At 57.2% G+C, this 19483-nt stretch overlaps 1 protein-coding gene across 2 annotated transcripts in view; it reads left to right on the forward strand.

The window, feature by feature from the left end:
• Window positions 1-8581: 8581 nt before the first annotated feature.
• LOC308516279 (interleukin-10 receptor subunit beta-like) overlaps window positions 8582-19483 on the forward strand; it is a 43974-nt gene continuing 33072 nt past the window's right edge. For both annotated transcript variants that reach the window (XM_081087181.1, XM_081087176.1), the window contains exons 1-5: window positions 8582-8672; window positions 9541-9582; window positions 10911-11034; window positions 13070-13242; window positions 16254-16414. In XM_081087181.1, the coding sequence (XP_080943307.1) occupies window positions 8618-8672; window positions 9541-9582; window positions 10911-11034; window positions 13070-13242; window positions 16254-16414 (555 nt within the window). In that variant the 5' untranslated portion in view covers window positions 8582-8617. The remainder of the gene's footprint in view (window positions 8673-9540; window positions 9583-10910; window positions 11035-13069; window positions 13243-16253; window positions 16415-19483) is intronic.

A 19483-nucleotide genomic window follows, 5' to 3' on the forward strand; every position in this document is an offset into this window, starting at 1 on the left:
TACGCAGGTGCCATGCTATTTCGATTGCTATGGCCTTTGGGATGGAGCCTGCAACCCAGCAAGAGCCGAGACAGGGAATCGAACCCTGACCTCCTGGCTCCCAGGCGGCGGGCTGTCCGGTGTTTGGAGGGAGGCGTGGAGTCCGTGGAAGGCCCCCGAGGGCGGGCATTTGAATGATGTTGCTTCCTGTTATCCGTTCACTGCGCGCATTTTTTACTGAATGAATACAATGCGCCAGGCATCGTCTAAGGGCCGGGCATGTCCAGAGGGCCCTGGGGACACAAACAGCCAAACCCCCATCCCTTCCCGCGGAGGGGGCGGGGGAAGGGCGCGCGGGGCGGGGCGGGGCGGGGCCGGGCGGCGCTGTCAGTAAAAGGCAGTGGATTCCCTGGGCCGTGTCCCCGCCCCGGCCCGGCCGCCCCGCCCACGACCCCGCAGGAGGCGGGCACTCCGCGCGCGCACCCGCCGGGACTTCCCCGCGCGCGGGTCTGGGGAGGACGCGGAGGGTCCCGCCCGGCACGTCCGGAGCCGAGTCTCCAGGCCCACGGGCCACTCCACCCGCGGTTCCCGCTCTGCCCGCTCTGCCCGTTGTTCCCGCTCTGCCCGCCGTGCCCGCCGTGCCCGCCGTGCCCGCGCCCGCGGGAGGGGTCGCCGCAGGCACCGCCGCGGACCCGGGAGCGCGGAGCCCGGCTGCAGGGGGCCCACGGCCCGCGTCCCGACCGGAGAGGCGACCCCAAGCTGCCAAGGTACTGCGGGGACCGCGGGGTGGCGGGGGCGGGAGAAGGGACCGCCGGCCTGTGCGCGCCCGCAGCCGCTTCCCGGAATCCGTCCCGGGGCGCCCTCCCTCCGCCGCCCGCGCGCGTCTGTCCGTCCGTCTGTCCCCGGCCGCGCTGGGCCGGCCTCATCCCGGTCCCACCCGGACCTGCACCCTCCCTCCCCGCGCGAGGATGCCCGAGACCCCCGGGCACTGGGCGCACGGGTGTGCGCGGGGCGGAGGGGGCGCAGCGGAGCGGCCCGGCCCAGCGTCCCGGTCCTGCCGGACCGTGGCTGGGAAGCTGGAGGGGGCAGGAGGGAGGAGGGGACCCGCCCCAGGGTCGGGAGGGGATGAGGGACTGGGTGCAGGTCGGACTGCGTTTCCACCCGGGCCGGTGGACCAGTTCACCTGCCCCGAGTTCTGTCGGTCCACGCTCGTGTCCAGGGACGGCTTTATGGGAAGATGCCGCTGTCCGCCTCCTTCTGCGGGTCCCTGAGCCCTCGCTTTGCTGTTTCCTTCCTAGAGGTCTGACCATGCCCCGGGGTCAGAGCGGGGGTGGGGGTGGCGGGGGGCAGGGGCAGGCTGGGGGAGTCCTGGAGTCCACCCCCCCCCACTCGCGCTGGGGGTCACCAGCCACCACCGGCCCTCACTTGGCCAGGCTCTGCGTACCCTCCCCAGCCCCCACCCACCTGCCCCTCAGGTTTAGGGAGGAGCCGGGCCGGAGGGGGCGTTGCCCAGGCGACAGAAAACTCCCGCGCACCTGCCCCGGGATGAGGGAAGGCCTGGGAGGGCGGCCCAGTGTCCGGAAGGACCGGGCTTGTAAATGCTGTCGTTTACAAGTTGCTTCTCCACTTCAGAGCCTCAAAAATCCGCGCGGCTCTTTCATTCTTATCTGTATTTCCTCTAACGTGTCTCCTGTATTTATTTGAAAGTGAAAGGAGATCTGCCCGGAATTGAGCTCCTATGACTTGACAAATGGTAATTTGTCTTAAAAAAAAAAAAAAAAAAGAGCCCTGACAGGTTTGGCTCAGTGGATAGAGCGTCGGTCTGCGGGCTGAAGGGTCCCAGGTTCGATTCCGGTCAAGGGCATGTACCTTGGTTGCGGGCACATCCCCAATGGGGGGCGTGCAGGAGGCAGCTGATCTATGTTTCTCTCTCATCGATGTTTCTAACTCTCTATCCCTCTCCCTTCCTCTCTGAAAAAAATCAATAAAATACATAAAAAAATAAAAATAAAGAATTAGAAGAACCATTGTCCCAGAGATACTGTCTTAGAAGTGAAGCTTTCCTTAACACCCTATCCCAGCCTCCCACCTGCACACAGCCAGCTGGGCCTCATTTTCCTGCTATGGAAGGGGTCGTGGCATATGTATTCTTTGACTCCCAGTCATTATATTTCACCAAATGTAAAATGCTGTGAGCCCTGGCCGGTTAGGCTCAGTGGGTAGAGCGCCAGCCTGTGGACCAAAGGGTCCCCGGTTCGATTCCAGTCAAGGACACGTACCTCGGTTGCAGGCTCCTCCCTGGCCCGGGCTCTGGTCAGGGCGCGTGCAGGAGGCAACCAGTCGACGTGTCTCTCACATCGGTGTTTCCTTCTGTCTTTCCCTCTCTCTCCCACCCCCCACCTAAAAACCAATGGGAAAATATCCTCGGATGAGGGTGAACAAAAAAAAAAATAAAATGCAGTTGAGCGTAAGGTGCCCTTTTATTTCCTGTGGCCACGTAGGAAAGGCTGTCAGCCACGCCGCCTGCACCGCGGGCGACGCCGATGGCAGGGGTGTCCGCCTGTCAGGAGGAAGTGGGCACTTCCAACCGGGAACGCACTCGCTGCTCTTCCTGGGGATTCCGCTGCTTTGCAGAATGAATGGTCCCGCGGCTCCGGGAAGAGCAGGCTCGTGGTGGGATGGGCGCCCGTGGGCCCAGGTGAGGTGCGGAGAACTGGAGGAGACAGAGAGAAAGCGCCAGCCCAGCTGGGGCCGCAGGAACCCCGTGTCCCGCGGGCCGGCTCTCCAGCTGTGGGGGGGCGAGTTCTCTGAGGCATTGCCGTCGCTGTTTTCGTTCTGAGGCTTGAAAAAACATTTAAAATGTACGTTCGCACAACCACCAGGAACTAGACCGGGGAATCGATCGGCGCAATTGAAAATGCCCCGGTGAGGAGGGCGGAGGAGAGGAGGGAGGGGCCTTCGCACGCCGCCTCTCTCCTTTCCTGATAGAGCCGCAGGCCCTTCGTGCTGGCCAGAGGCCAGGGTGGTGGGCAGGTCCCTGGGCGAGCAGGGACAGCCAGCCCGGAACCAGGAGGGCCTCCCGCGGACCAGTGGTGGCCTCGCTTCTGCCCTCCCGGGAGCCAGGAGCTGGGAGGCTGCCCCCAGGACACTCCACAAAGCCTTCCCGGAGGGCCCAGGCGTTCCCACAGAGGTGCACTCCCTGGTCCCCATCCCAGCACCACCCTCTGAGCCAGACTCTTTACAGAACAGCCCAGCTGGCTGCGTGGTTCAGTGGTTGAGCATCAGCCTATGAACCAGGGGGTCAGGGTTCGATTCCCATCCGGGCACAGGCCCGGGTTGCAGGCTCGATCCCCAGTGGGGGGCGTGCAGAGGCAGCCGATCCATGATTCTCTCTCATCACTGATGTTTCTATCTTCCTCTCCCTTCCTCACTGGAAGCCATAAAAAAATATTTTTAAAAATAAGTAAAGCCTTTACAGAACCAAGTGGAATTGGGCACGGTTGTAAGAAGAGTCAAGATTTCATGCGCTGCATGGCAGTAGCAGGTGGCAGAGACGCTGTGGGGAGGACACGGCCGTCCAGCCCATGGCTGCGGGGAGTCTGCCTGGAGAGGAGGTAACGCTCTTGTTCAGAAGGAAATGTCCCGGTCGCCTCCCATCCTCCGCCGACCTGATGACAGTAAGAATTCAGAGAAACGAGCCCAGAGGTGAGAGAATGTGAGGGCCGAGGTGAAAGGGAGGCTGCAGCCTCGAGAGCAAACTGAAGGCGCTGGAACCGTCCCAACAGCAGACACAGGACGCGGCAGCCTGGGCTCTGCGGGGCAAGCACGTCTCACGGGGCGGCATCTCCCACGGGCGCTGAGAGGCGGGGTGGAGTCCTGAGGAAGAGCCCGAAGGGCGCGCACAGCCCCCCGGGCCTCGGGGAGACCCACCAACCAGACGCAAGTGCCAGCACAAACGGGAGGAAAGAAACGGTGTGAACTGAAGCAGAAGTGGCCCTTAGGCCCAAAGAAGCCGCTTCCCAGCACAGGGCTCGCCCGTCCAGTCAGGCCTCGCTCTGCCATCTCTGGGGTCAGCTGGGCACTTTCAGTCGCTGCTTCGTGTCGTTCCAAACAAGCCAAGCTCCAGAGGAGTCGCGTGCTTTCCCGCCTGCTGCATGCCGTGCAGGGCGGCCCTGGATGGCCGCCCCCGGGGAGGCAGGACGCTGCCGGCCGGGAAGGGGCCGCTGCCACCCTCCCTGCACACACCCCAGCACGGCCTCGCGGCCCCATGGGCTCCCCGGCCAGGGGATCCCGCACCATGGGGCAGCCTCCCCTGCAGAGGCCGGGGACCCAGGCCGAGGGAGCTCCAAGCCCGGGCTCGGGTCCCGGGGGCCCATCAGACTTAACGGACAGAGACCATCTGAAGATGAAGTCGTTCAGAACTCTCACAGCCACTGAGAGCAGCCACCACGGGTGGGCCTTCTGCGCACGGGCCTGGGGCAGAGCCGCCGGCTGCGGGGGACGGGCTGGCCTGCTGTCATGGGGGGTGGGGGGGGTGGACGAGCAGCTTCGTGAGCAATGTCAGGCTGGACACCAGGCGAGGCACGGGATCTCTGAGCCAGCGAGAGCCCAGGGCATTCTGGCGGGAAGCCCGGTGTGAGCCACCGCTGTGGCTGAGCACTGACCCCTGAACCACGAGGTCACGGTTCTATTCCAGGTCAGGGCACAGGAGGGGTAGGGGTGGGAGGGGGGTTGTGGATTCGATCCACAGTGTGGGGCGTGCAGGAGGCAGCTGGTCAGTGATTCTCATCATTGATGTTTCTCTCTCTCCCTCTGCCTTTCTCTCTCTCTAAAATCAATAAAAACATATTTTTAAAAAGAAAGAGAGAAAGAGAGACAGAGAGACAGGGGAGTGTGAGTCACCAGGAACAAGGGGGGGGGGCATTTCCTGGGTCCCCTGGCCCAGAGTCAGAGAGCAGACTTCTTTTTTTTCCCTCAAAAAAATTTGAAAATCTTTATTGTTGAAAGTATTACATATGTCCCCTTTTTCCCCCATCGACCCCTCCACCCCACCCCACCCCAGGCCTTCAGCACCCTGTTGTCTGTGTCCGTGGGTTATGCAGACACACAACCACACACACAATCCACCCACCCACCCTCCCCCGCCTTCCCTCTGAGATTTGGAGAGCAGACTTCTTGTTGTGAGGTTGTGTATGTGTGTGGTTGTGTGTGTGGTTGTATGTGTGTGAGGGTGTGTGTGTGTGTGTAGTTGTGTGTGGTTTGTGTGTGAGGTTTGTGTGTGTGTGGTTGTGTGTGTCTGTGGTTGTGTGTGTGGTTGTGTGTGTGGTTGTGTGAGGTTTGTGTGGTTGTGTGTGTGGTTGTGTGTGTGTGTGGTTGTATGTAGGTGGTTGTGTGTAGGTGGTTGTTTGGTTGTGTGTGTGGTTGTGTGTAGGTGGTTGTGCGTGGTTGTGTGTGTAAGGTTTGCGTGTGTGGTTGTGTGTTTGTGGTTGTGTGTATGTGGTTGTGTATAGTTGTGTGTGTGTATGGTTGTATATGTGGGTATGTGGTTGTGTGTATGTGGTTGTGTGTGTGTGGTTGTGTGTGTGGTTGTATGTATGTGGTTGTGTGTGTGTGGTTGTGTGTTTGTGGATGTGTATGTGGTTGTGTGTGTGGTTGTGTGTGGTGTGTATGTGGTTGTGTGTGGATGTGGTTGTGTGTGGATGTGTGTGTGGTTGCGTGTATGTGGTTGTGTGTGTGGTTGTGTGTATGTGGTTGTGTGTTTCTGGATGTGTGTGTGGTTGTGTGTATGTGGTTGTGTGTGTGGTTGTGTGTATGTGGTTGTGTGTGTATGTGGTTGTGTGTTTGTGGATGTGTGTGTGGTTGTGTGTATGTGGTTGTGTGTGTGGTTGTGTGTATGTGGTTGTGTGTGGATGTGTGTGTGGTTGTGTGTGTGGTGTGTGTGTGGTTGTGTGTGTATGTGGTTGTATGTTTGTGGATGCGTGTGTGGTTGTGTGTATGTGGTTGTGTGTGGTTGTGTGTATGTGGTTGTGTGTGTATGTGGTTGTGTGTGTGTGGTTGTGTGTAGTTGTGTGTGTGTGTGTGTCTGGGCTGCTGAAGGCACTGAGCCTGCTCTGTAGACGGGATTCAGGGCGGGGCCACCCGGAAGAACACGGTTATGCAGACGTGCACACAGGGTCTTTGGTGATTACCTCCCGCCCCCCACCAGAGGCCACGGGGCAGGTGTTGGCGCAGGGAGCCACCCCGGGTTGGCATCTGCAGTCTGGGTGCGCCCGTGGCTAAGGAATGTCCCTGCCACGCCAGCCTCTGCGGAGGGGAGTGGGAGCGGCCACGGGTGACAGAGACATCCCTGTGGGCGTTCCGAGTGGGTGCAGGGTTAGGGGCTGCGCTGGGGCAGAGGGGCCTGGGATCTCCTGGGGGGGGGGGCGGTTCCTGGAGTCCCAGGTCCCTCGAGGGGAGCACCTGCTGGTACCCGCGCTGCCCCCGCAGTCAGGAGGACTCGACGTGTGTTCAGCGTGACCTCAGCCTGCCCTTTGCGGGCATCCTTCCTGCTGAGGGGCTGGCTGCTGCCTCTGCTGGGGCCGGGACCCCCCGCGTCTACAGAGACCTCCGTCTGGACTCGGACAGAAGCTCTGGGGGCGCGCCTTCCCTCGTCACATGGAGAAAGGAGGCTTTCAGAGGCAAATGCAGATGCTAAGAAAGAAAATTCCTTGAACTATGAAAACTTCACACTCAGAAACTTCTGCGTGGCTTGAAAAAAACAAACACAAAATCCAGCATAAACACATCGATGGGCAACTGGCAGGAAAGGAGAGAAAAGGGGTGACTCACCCCGAGGCCGGGGCCTCCCCGCCCCCGGCACCCTCCCCCCTCCGTGGGCCAGCGTGTTCGATGCTGCGGCCCCCGGGGCGAGAGCGCGGCCTTTCCCATCAGAATCGCAGATGCGCCCTCTGCCCGGTGCCGACCGCTGCCCTTCTGGACCCACCTCCACCCCCACCCTTTGCTTTGCCCAGGATCCTGTCTTCTGCAGGGACAGTCACCAGCGCCTGTCGCTGACTTCCAGTTGGGTTCAAGCCCGAGGGGAGGGCGGGAGGAGCGTGGTGGGTCGTCTCTCTGTCCCTCAGCGCCCTCCCTGCATGTCCCGGGCTGGCTGAGTCCGGCTCCGGCCACAGCCTCACACCGGGCCTCTCCTCCCAGGGCCCTGATTGGCACCTGCCCTTTGCCCCTCGGACCCAGGGTAGGAGGCGGCCCCCGCTGTGGTGTCTTTAGCTGCTGCATTCAGTTTGCCTACATCCTGTTCACACATCTGGTGGTTGAAGACGATCTCACCATTTCCTGACGTACAGGTGCCGCTCGCTGTGGGGACTCTGACTCACAGGCCCTTTGGCCATCGGTCCAACCTGGAAAGTTCCCCTTCACTCAGACACGCCCATGAGCAGAAGGACATGCCCAGGAGCAGGGCTAAGGTCGTTCAGCACAGAAAAGAAAAGAAGCAATTCCAGTCGCCATCGGAGGGACTGGGGATATGAATGGTGCACGTCTGCAGAATAGGCAGAGTGACTATTTCAAAGCAACAGGAAACTCTGGTGCTAATGTAGACAGGTCCCCCCAGTGTGTGTGTGAGTGGAAGAGCAGGGGCAGGACAGGGCATGGATATGCCATCTTTTATATAAAAACATGGGAGAAAAATAGGTTTGTTTTGCTGATGCATAAAGGCATTCTGAAAGGCTCATCAAAAAAATAATAGTAGCCCGGCTGGTGTGGCTCAGTGGTTGAGTGTTGACTTATGAACCAGGAGGTCATGGTTCCATTCCCGGTCAGGGTACATGCCCAGGTTGTGGGCTCGATCCCCAGTAGGGGGCGTGCAGGAGGCAGCCCATCCATGATTCTCTCTCATCATTAATGTTTCTATCTCTCTCTCCCTCTCCCTTCCTCTGAAATCAATAAAAATATCCTATATAATAAAAGGCTAATATGCAAATCAACTGAAGGGCGGAATGACTGGTTGCTATGACATGTACTGACCACCAGGGGGCTGACGCTCCATGCAGGAGCTGCCCCCTTGTGGTCAGTGTGCTCCCACAGGGGGAGTGCCACTCAGACAGAAGCCGGGCTCATGGCTGGCGAGCACAGTGGGAGTGGCAGGAGCCTCTCCTGCCTCCATGGCAGCGCTAAGGCTGTCTGACTGACAGCTTAGGCTGGGGAGCGGGCCTAAGCCGTCAGTCGGACATCCCCCGAGGGCTCCCGGACTGTGAGAGGGCTCAGGCTGGACTGAGGGACCCCTCCCAAGTGTACAAATTTCGTGCACCAGGCCCCTAGTATTAAAATAATAATAACAAAAGTCGTTTTTTAAAGGAAGCAAGTCTCTTCACTGTCTACTTTTTTGTATGTTTAAAATTTTGGAACCAGATTACTGTGTTACCTGCTCAAGAGTTAAAATTAAAATTTCTTCCTGCCTCGGTGGGGAACGCAGAAGCTGGGCTCAGAGTGCTCGTGGACCTGGGGGGAAATGGTCCCGCTCTCGGCAGTCTCTCCTCGTCTTGTCTCCGCCCGTTTTAATGAGACGCTTCCGAATTGTGATCGCCCGATACTGATCTCCTTTCAGATGTGAACGTGAGGAAGGACGTAGGAAGCAACAGAGATGCCGTGGGCCCGCAGTGCCGTTGCGATTAGACTGGCTAGTTTGTATCTCATGGGTAAGTGACACTTTTTATCGTCGCTCTTGTGGGAGCCAGCCTGCGGAGCCATCGTCACTGAGCCCTTTCGGGGGACGGGGTGGGGGCAGCACGCTGAGACCCGGCCTCGGCCTGCCCACCGTCCAGGGCCGGGGGAAGGTGGACAGGAAGCCGGTGCTGAGAGGTTTCTGCCCGACGGTCGCTTTTAGGAAAACAGACAAAAACAAGAACGGCTTAAGGCTCGCTAAGGACGGGAAGTCCCACCTGTGGGCCTGGCCGGCGTTTCTCCTGACGCCCTCCTCGTGCCGACTCCGATTTGGAGCAAGGCCAAGCCCTTACGACCGGCCAAGGTCACTGCACTGAGCGTCGACCCTGACCTGTGGCTCCACGCTCCGTTTTTTATTGATTGCTTTCCTCCGTCATACGTGTGCCTCCCCCTGCCTTTCCGGTGACTCTGTTTTAGCATCACGTGTCCTCTGTCTGTCATCTGTTCCGGGCAGGACGGCCCGGCACCGCGGGGTATCTGCAGCCTCCGTGGCCCCCGCGGATGGGAAATGTCCTCCACTCACCGCGACACCCGGCAGGCAGCGGACGAGCGAGTCCCCAGCCCCTGCACCCTTCCTCCCCCCTGCCCCCCCCCCCCTCGGTGACCATCTTCACCTCTGAGGCTTATTAATGAGCAACATGCTTCTTTATATTCGGAGGATTTTCCGGGCGGACGACTGCTTCTCGGGGCAGCCCCTGGGCTCATACCAGCCCCCACTGTCCTGTGGGGCCCACTCGGTTCCGTGCTCGCACGCGTGTGTGAGAGGAGGCCCGCGCGGAGCGGCAAGTGTGAACGGAGCCCCGAGAGAGTGCGGTCTGTCTAACGCGGCTTTCTTCCTCCTAGTGCACGTCGGGCCCTCGCTGGGTGCGCCGGAGGCTTCGCTTGGTAAGAGGCGTCTCCTGATCGACTGGATGCTGGAAGGTCGGGGGCGGGGTGACTGGTCAGATGCCTAAGATGTGGGGAAGTTTCTTTCCGATCCCAGATCTGTTGCCCGTTTTGTTTGATGGTCCCCTTTGCCTCACAAAATTATTGTAAGAAATTAACACCAGAGGCCATTTTAAAGCCCCTTAGAACAGCCGTTCTCAACCTGTGGGTCTCAACCCCTTCGGGGGTGAAACGACCCTTTCACAGGGGTCGCCTAAGACCATCGGAAAACACATCTATAATTGCATATTGTTTTTGTGATTCATCACTATGCTTTAATTATGTTCAATTTGTAACCATGAAATTGGGGGTCACCACAACAGGAGGAACTGTATTAAAGGGTCGCGGCGTTAGGAAGGTTGAGAACCACTGCCTTAGAAGATTCTCCCATTTAAAAGCCCTGACTAGGAGAATGCGGGAGCCGCAGGCTACGCCAAGCAAAAGATGGTCCAGGAATAATTCCCCTGCATTTGGCGTTCTTCCACCAGTCCCCCCGTGCCTGTACCGATAAAGGAAAGTAAATTTGTAGTTGACTGTGTTGGGGTGACACCGGTTAATAAAGTTATACAGGCTTCAGGCACACAGCTCCACAGCACACCATCTGTGTATCGCACTGTGCATTTACTACCCCACGTCGAAAAGCATTTCTAAACTAAACTTCTTGAGCACAAATGCAGACCTGCCCACCGAGCTTCCCTCCGTGTTAAAGGCGTGTCCAGCCCGTGCTGGGCGCTGGGGGAGGGCGGTGGGAGACCGAGAGGGTCGGAGGCACTGTGAGCAGACCTGGCAGATTTGACAGGCGTAGCTCCCTTCGGCCGCCCAGCACTGGCTGCCTCGGGCTCAGTTTCACAGTCTGCAGAATGGGTCTGCAGCGCCCACGTCAGCATGGCTGTGGGGACTCAGTGCCTGGCGCACAGGTTCTTCTCCCCGCCCCCTGGGACGGGAATGAGGTCAGCGGGGGACTCCCAGCAGGAACAGCGGAGGAAGGGCAGGGAGAGGAGTTGGAGGGGAGCCGAGGGAGGGGGGGGCCAAGATGGCGCGGGCACTGGGGGGCCCAGTCTGTGTACACGTTGCTGACGGCCTGCGTGTGCCCTGAACGCGCCTGGGTCCTGTGCTGCTCGTTGGTTAATGGGGTCGGGAGAGCCGTTCCCTTCCCGAGGGTTCAGGGGCGCCGGGCTCCAGAGGGCTTCTTTGCCGGGAACGCGGGCTCCAGATCCCAGGGGGCGGCCAGGACCCGGCCCTGGCTCCCTGCCTCAGCGTTCTGTGTTTTTCCTCCTGCTTCCCTCTAGCGTCTTCAGATGAGTCTTGCATTTTCAGCCTGACCTTGAGGAATTTCCGGCCAATATTATCCTGGGAATTAACAAACCGCTCCGTTGTCCCAACGCACTACACGCTGCGGCACACGATCATGAGGTTCGTTTCGCGTCTCGCTCTTCTCTTGCTGAATTCATGACGGACTTCTGGGCGGGAGGGTCGACTCTGGGGCAGGCTTCTCCCTCTCTCTCCCTCTCTCTCTCTCTCTCTACACCCGCCACCCCGCCCTCTGGGGGGTGTGGTGTGTGTATGTGTGTTTTCTTGGGAGCTTTAAAAACCCAGAGACAAACGCTTATCTGTTTAACCCTTTGAGTGCCAACCAATATCCTAGGAACTAGGCTAAAATTGCCAAGGCATTTTTGCTGATTTTACAGCAGTTCAGGAAAAAAATTATGAATCGCAAGTAAATGAAGTTACATATTCAAAAACTTAAGGAAACCTTTACTACATTTGTTTTCATCTTTGACATTTATCGTTTGCTGATTGTATTATAAAATACTAGTAGAAAAAAAATGTGAACAAAACATATAATGTTAAAATAGAGGGACACCCTTCTCCAATATCTTCCACAAAATCGTCATCTTCACAGCAAGAATTGACATATTTAGCAATGTCATCATCACTAATAAAAGCAGACTTAGAACCGGATGCCCTTTCGAAGCTTTAGGGCTACAAAATCTGAGTAAACTTCATAAAATCGTAGTACCTGTAAAAAAATTAGGCAGATGAGCGCCAGTGGTCAATTTCAGAACTACAAACGTTCGGCATCACAAGTAATCCGCACTTAGGTGCCATCTGTCAATAAGCAGTGAACTACCAGCATCTACCAGGGACACTGCGGGAGGAGCACAATAGATCACGCTCCCGGCACTCTAGGGGCTAACTGGGTGGAGTATCGGACAGTTCACTGCCCTTTGGGACAAAGCTCACAGGGATGACCAGGGCCGGTTCCCACAGCACAGCGCCTCAGAGCAGAAGCACGATGTGTGTGGTTCCCACAGGCCCGCCCTCATCTGGGACCTGGGCTCTTGGAAAGTGCACCCTTTTCTGGGACAGGAGTCCAGGGGCCGGGACCGGCGCCATGGCCTGGCTCACTGTGCTTTGCTCGGGGAGCCAGGAGGCACGGGGCAAAGCTCCCGGGCCCAGAGTGCAACTTGGTCACCGCTGTCACCCTGGGCCCTGTGACCCTGGGGCCCTGGCCACCGAGCTCCTCTGAGCTCAGCCTCCCGCCTCGGGGCCTTGCAGGGTTAACTATGTGATGGACGCGCCTCCTTTGCTCTCCCCTTCCCGAGTGGGACAGTCACCCTCCCAGGTCCCATGTGGGCCCGGAGCCCCTCAGCGTGTCCTTTGGTTCATTGCTTGTTTGCCATCGAGCTGATACCCCTCCTGACAGACACCGGGCACCTTTATTTTTGCTTTTTTGTAAAATATATTTTTATTTCAGAGAGGAAGGAAAAGGGAGAGGGAGGTAGAAACATCCATGATGAGAGAGAGTCATGGACCGGCTGCCTCCTGCACGCCCGTCACTGGGGGTCGAGCCCACAACCCGGGCCTGTGCCCTGACCAGGAATCGAACCGTGACCTCCGGGTTCCTAGGTCGACGCTCAACCACTGAGCCGCCCGCTGGCCCTGGTGGACCTTGTGAGCCTCTGCTTTGGCCCCGGCACAGGGCCTGCCTTTCAAAGCCGAGGAGCCCGCAGGGCCGTGCCGCCCTCCAGGGCACAGGCGGGCTGAGCACAGGGCCTTGGGGTCCTCAGCTGGGAGAGACGGGGTCTTGGCGGGGCACCCGCAATTCCCCAGGAGGGGCAGGGAGCTGCAGGGCCTCCCCCATGAACACCCCAGGCTCGCTCGCTCGCTCATCCATCGCGGTGTTTCCCGAGAACCTGCTACATGCGGGGACAGCGTGGCCCCGTGTCCCTGTCCTGCTGGCAGACACCCTGGCAGCAGGCGCAGACGGCAATGAACAAGCCCAGTACACCGAGCGGGTGGGAGATGCTCTGAACGGACATGTACGGGAGCGGGTGGGGAGAGGGCGGCGGGCCGGGGGGAGGGACTGGGACCCCCGGCCGCACCCAGACGGAGTCTCACCACGTAAACACCCGTTTTCCTTGTCCCGTTTCTTTTCCTATCAAAGTAAAGGAGCAGCCCTGGAGCTGGTGCCGGGGTGCGCCAACATCACGCGGCCCTCCTGCGACGTCACGCACGCATGGCGCAGCCTGGTTGAGACGTACCTGCCCTGGGTCATCGGGTCCCGGGGGAGCGCCACGCTGGTCAACTGCGTGGGCAAGGTCTCCCCGATCCTGGAAAGTGAGTTCTCCCGTTTCTCAGCCTCGGTGTCCCCACGATCGCAGCGTCGTGTTCTGCCCGGGAGCAGGCAGGTCTGCAAGGGGCTGGGCCTCGGGCCACTGCCCGGCTCTGTGGCCTGTGGCCGAGCGGTTCCTCGCTGCTCTGAGCCGGTTTTCCTGTCCGGACAGTGGAGCGGCTCCCCCTGTGGGAGGCAGACGCGGGCAGTAGCCTCTGCTGCCTGTTGGCTTGCTTTTTTGTTTTGTATGTTTTTATTGATTTCAGAGAGAGGAAAGGAGAGAGAGAGAGACATCAATGATGAGAATCATGGATCGGCTGCCTGCTGCACGCCCCACACTGGGGATCAACCCCGCAACCCCGGGCCTGTGCCCTGACCGGGTATCCAGTCATGACCTCCAGGTTCATAAGTCGACGCTCAACCCCTGAGCCACGCGGCCGGGCCCTGTGGTTTGTTTCACCGCCTGGCGGGAAGTGGGAGCAGGGTCCCCTGGCCTGTTACCTGAGCTGTCACCCCTCTTGGGGCCAATGCTCTCCTTAGTCCTGCAACGCCTCCCCCAGATCACATCTTAGGAGCCTTTTGACATGTGCGCACCGGGTGAGCATGCCCGGGGCCCAGGCTCAGACAAGGCCGCGGCCGGGTGGCCTGCCCTCCCTCCGCTCCCGATGGCGCCTGAGTTCACAGCCCCACGGCAGGCGACAGCGGCCTCGGCCAGACCCCACGGCTTCTTGCTTTCTCAGTGTCCTCATTTGCAACCTGCTTCCAGGAGAAAGGTTCGGTGTTCGCCCCTGTTGAAGGCGGCGAGGCGTGCTTAGCAGAGCGGTTACGACAGCCGCCTGCCACGGGGGCGGACAGGGCAGGTCCCCAGGAGGCCCTGGAGGCGGGCCGTTCCTGTGGTGTGAACACAGGCACCTCTGTGTCCCCACGCAAAGAAGAAAAACACAGCTCAGGGGCTGTGGCCGTGAGGGCGTTAACGAAAGTGTATTAAGGTCATAATAAGACGCCTGGCCGGCGTGGCTCAGTGCCTGAGCGTTGACCTGTGAACCAGGAGGTCGAGGTTTGATTCCCGATCAGGGCACATGCCCAGGTTGTGAGCTCCATTCCCAGTAGGAGGTGTGCAGGAGGCGGCCAATCCATGATTTTCTCCCTCTCTTTTCCTCTCTGAAATCAATAAAAATAGATTTTTTTAAAAAGAAAGTAAAAATGAGATATCATTTTTCAAGACTCAAAACGGCAGGTATTAAAAATATGTAAATGCCCAGGTTTAAGGAAAGGTAGGGCATTTGCTTTGGCACAGTCTTTCGGAAGGTATTGCAGTAAGGATTAGAAACCTTAACACCTGCCTGCCCTGACCCACATTTCCCCTGTCGTAATTTATCCTAAAGAGATGATGGGCAAAAGCAAAGATTTAGCTCCAAGAATACTCATAGATACACATATTCTATTCAGAAAAATTAGAGTCAGCCTAAGTGCTCAAAGCAGTGAGTCCGCTCAATCGCGGTGCAGCCGCCTTGCCTTTCGGGAGAGAGTTAGCCGTGAGGAAGTGTGATGAAGGTCAGGGGTCAGCCGACTCTCTGTCTGGGCCAGAGAAAAACCCGTTAGCCCAGTGGTTCTCAACCCTGGCTGCACATTAGAATCCCCTGGGAATCTTTTTAAAATCCTGATTTCTGGGCCTCGTCCTCCAGAAATTGTGTTTCTTTCTTACACGCCCAGGGGATTCTAACGTGCAGCCAAGGTTGAGAACCACTGCGTTAGACTGTGCGGGCCACATGTGGTCTCTGTGACAGTCTTCATTTGTTTACAACCTTTTCAAAACTAAAAACCCTTCTCAGCTTGCAGGCTGTGCAGAAATTCAACCACAGGCCGGAGTTCGCCAGCCCTTCATATCGATAAATATGCATGGATATATGTATGAACTAAGTGAAAACATGCCGTGTAGAACAGTGTGGGTAAAGAATGGTTTGATTTTTGCTTAGGAGGGTGTGTGCGTGTGTGTGCGGACAGGAGTTCCATGTATATATGTCTGTGTCTGTTCACACACATACAGTAGAGACAGAAGATGACCAACCACGTTCAGAAACAGTGTCCGTGTTTGCTGATATGTCTGCAGTGGTTGGGTATTATCATCGCTGTTAGGGTTTGGCGGTGACTCGGGCTGTGAAAGAATTCACACTGAGAGAGGAGATGCAGAGAGGAAGTTTATATCACTTTCCGAGGGAGGAAAGGGCCAAGTATTGCTGCTGGTCGCTACAGGGCACGGAGCCAAGGGTGGCCTGATCTTTTAAGCAGTGGCTGTTGCTAAGCAACAAGGAAGGGTGGGGGTTGGGGGCTGGGAGGAGCAGATACCAGAGGCCATCCTGAAAGGTTTGTTTGTTTTCTAGGAACCAGACAGATGTCCTAGGGAAGTGTCTTATCGCTATTTTACCCAACCCTGTAGAACATGCTTAGAGCAAAGGTTATAGAGTTTTAAAAAGGCCTGTTCAAAGGGGAGGGGCAGTGGGACTTCCTTGGTGGGAATGATCCCTGAGTTGTAGCAGCAGGGAGGAGGGGGATGCAGGAATGTAGCCTTGACAGTAGCCTACCTTGTCCCGTTTGAATCGGGGGAGCCGTCAGTCATGGGGTGTGATCACCAGGTGCTTCTCATAACTTGTGGAAGGGCCACAGCGAGGAAAAAGAGAGGCCTTTGTCCCTAACTTACAATGGTAATGGGGCAGGAAGTCAGTTTTCCTTCTGTATTTAGCATATAGGCTGAACATTGGGTAAGGACTGACTTCTGTCCCACTTCGTGGGGTAATACCAAATAAGTCACTTTCGTTGGTCCCAGTTTCTCGTCAATTAAAAAGAGAACTAAAAGAACGCTTCTGAAAAATAATTTAAAACAAGTAAAACCCAGGCCTCAAGGAGGACCGCAGGCAGATTGAGAAGCGGCCAGCTGGGCAGAAGGAAGGCCCTCTCGGGACGCGGGCGCGATTGCTGGCTGGCACGGGGCTTGCTTCTAACTTTGTTTTCTACACAGTGATTTTGGAACCCCCCGAGTTTGAGATCGTTGGCTTTGTGGACCACATTAACGTGATACTGAAATTTCCACCCTCCTTGCCCAAGTTGCCACCTGGGGAAGGATTATGGCTTCGCTTGTCACTTTCCATAGAAGAGGAGTCAGAGGGGATTGTGAGGCAGGTAAGAGGTCAAAACATTTCTGAGTTGGTAATGACACTCTTTTACACATATACTAGAGACCTCAGGTGGAGGGGGGTGTCCCTCAGCCCGGCCTGTGCCCTCTGGCAGTCCGGGAGCCCTCGGGGGATGTCCAACTGCCAGCTTAGGCCCGCTCCCCGCTGCACTCTCCATCCATGAGCCCGGCTTCTGGCTGAGCGGTGCTCCCCCTGTGGGAGCGCACTGACCACCAGGGGGAAGCTCCTGCGTTAAGCAGGATCAGGACAAAACCAGCTCTCTGACATCTCCCGAGGGGCCCCGGATTGCGAGAGGGTGCAGGCCAGGCCGAGGGGCCTCACGGGTGCACGATAGAGGATGCGGGAGGTTGGCCAGCAGGGGAGGGACCGTGGGAGGGCTCCAGGGCGTGTCCAGCCCATCTCACTCAGTCCCAATCGGCCGGACCCCAGCAGCAAGCTAACCTACCGGTCAAAGTGTCTGCCCCCAGTGGTCAGTGCATGTCATAGCAAGCGGTTGAGCGGCCTTAGCATATCATTAGCATAGTATGCTTTGATTGGTTGAACAGCCGACCGGTTGACCGGACACTTAGCATATTAGGCTTTTATTATATAGGGTATACACTTTTTTAAAAAAATAAAGGTATTTTTGCCCTAGCCAGTTTGGCTCAGTGGATAGAGCATCAGCCTGCAGACTAAAGGGTCCTGGGTTCGATTCCGGTCAAGGGCACGTACTTTGGTTGCAGGCTCCTCTCTGCCCCGGGCCCTGGTCAGGGTGTGTGTAGGAGGCAACCAATCGATGTGTTTCTCTCATATCAATGTTTCTGTCTTTCTCTCTCTCTAAAAATCAATGGAAAAATATCCTTGGGTGAGGATTTAAAAAAAAAAGTAAATCAAATGAAAATAAAGGTATTTGTAATGATTTGAGCAATTAGACCCGAAGGGCCGAGGTCAGTGTGGTCTGATTTCAGGAAAAGAGGTCTCCAGCATTCATTCATCATGGAACATCACTGACACGGCCCCACCGCGCGGACTTCCTCCGGGGAATTAGCCATGTGCAGGGACACACAGGAGGGAGAGGCGTGTGGTGCAGGGGGAGAACAGGCACATCCCTGCAGTCCGGGAGATCTCTGAAGGGGTTGGTTTAGCAGCACATAAAAGCACCTGCCTCTCCCACTCCCGCCCACACACTGTGAGGGAAAGGGCTGTTCCACCGCTCTGCTCCCTCCCGCTTTCCCCGAAGGACTAGCTGGGTGTCGGGAGCCTCAGGGTGGTTCCGGTGTCAGGGAGACCTGGATCTTCGGTGATCTGTTCTCAGGATTAGTTCACTAAGAACACCGGAGTGAGTCCGGCTGGCGTGGCTCAGTGGTTGAGCATCGACCTATGAACCAGAAGGACACGGTTCAATTCCCGGTCAGGGCACATGCCCAGGTTGCAGGCTCGATCCCCACGGTGGGGTGTGCAGGAGGCAGCCGGTCCATGGTTCACTCTCATTATTGATGGTTCTGTCTTTCTCTCCCTCTCCCTCTCTGAAGTCAATAAAAATATGTATTTTTTTAAAAAGATGCTGAAGTGAGGGAAGATGGACAGCCATGCTCGCTGGTGGGCCTTGCCGAAAGAGCAGCTCGCGTTGGCCTTGCCGAAGCCCAGCCTGCCAGGCCTCGGTGGGGCATTCCAGGCAGAGGGCACAGGAAGTCAGAGGGCCTGAGGCCAGAGTGGGCCTGTGGGTTTGGAAATAGCAGGGAGCTGGAACGGAGTGACCGAGACAAGAGAATAGAAGGAGGAGAGGTCAGGGAGACGTGGGGCCGGAATTGGTAGGTCTTTGTGGGTCCGAGTCTTTGGAGTAGGATGGAGCATCCTGGCTGGGGTGTTAGGAACAGACCAGAGGGCCCAGCCAGTGTGGCTCAGTGGTTGAGCCTCGACCTAGGAACCAGGAGGTCAGTGTTCGATTCCCGGTCAAGGGCACATGCCCGGGTTGTAGGCTCGATCCCCAGCAGGGCCATGCAGGAGGCAGTTGATTGATCATTCTCTCATCATTTATGTTTCCATCTCTCTCTCCCTCTCTCTCCCATCTGAACTCAATTAAAAATACATACATATTTTTTAAAAAAAGGAACAAATCAGAGAGTGATGGTGGAGGAAGAGGAAGCACCCAGACCTAAATCCAGGGGGGCCGCCAGGTGCTGCTGGGAAGAACACGCCCACGTGGTACTCCCCGGCCCGGGTGCTGGCCAGGCAGCCACTGCAGGGCGAGCAGCACATGTGACCAGAGAGTAGACCAGCCGTGGGCAAACTACGGCCCGTTTGAAATGAATAAAACTAAAAAAAAAAAGACCGTACCCTTTTATGTAATGATGTTTACTTTGAATTTATCTTAGTTCACACAAACACTCCATCCATGCTTTTGTTCCGGCCCTCCGGTCCAGTTTAAGAACCCGTTGTGGCCCTCGAGTCAAAAAGTTGCCCACCCCTGGTGTAGACGCTTGAGAAATACAAACGGGAAGCTAAAGAAAAGACCCAGAAACGTGGTGCTGGTCTCGGGCCGTGGACACAGATGAGGAAGAACGCGGGGGGATCACCCGGCGGGAGTGAGCTGTGCCTGTTTCGAAACCGGAAAGATAGCCCCGGACTTTGAAAGCTATAGGTCGTTATGCAAAAGGGCCTTCCTAGCGTCTAACTCCAGAACAGCCCGGAACTGCCTGGGAAGGAAGAGGCCAGGGTTTCAGGGGGGAGCCGGGGAGCCAGGCATCCACCTCAGGTCTGCCCCAGGCTGTGTGGCCTCAGGGGAGGTGCCTCCTCTGGGCCGTAGGAATCACGCCTGCTTTGCAGACTGTTCTGATGGTCCGTGAGTTCATGTTAATGAAAGCACTTCCTGGAATGGAGAGTGGATAGATACCATTAATACAACAAGACCCTGGGATGGCACGATAAGATTGGCTACAAAAATGACTTCGTGGAGACCTGTGTTCCCCATGGGGGCTTTCTCTCCTCGTCTGTACAATGAGATTTCATAGTTTAGACATGTGAGTGCGTGTACGCGTACATGTCTTTTTGTGATAAACGGCTCGTCCCAGGTGAC

Source organism: Myotis nattereri (assembly GCF_964212035.1).
Source record: "Myotis nattereri genome assembly, chromosome: 3".
Lineage (NCBI taxonomy): Eukaryota > Metazoa > Chordata > Mammalia > Chiroptera > Vespertilionidae > Myotis > Myotis nattereri.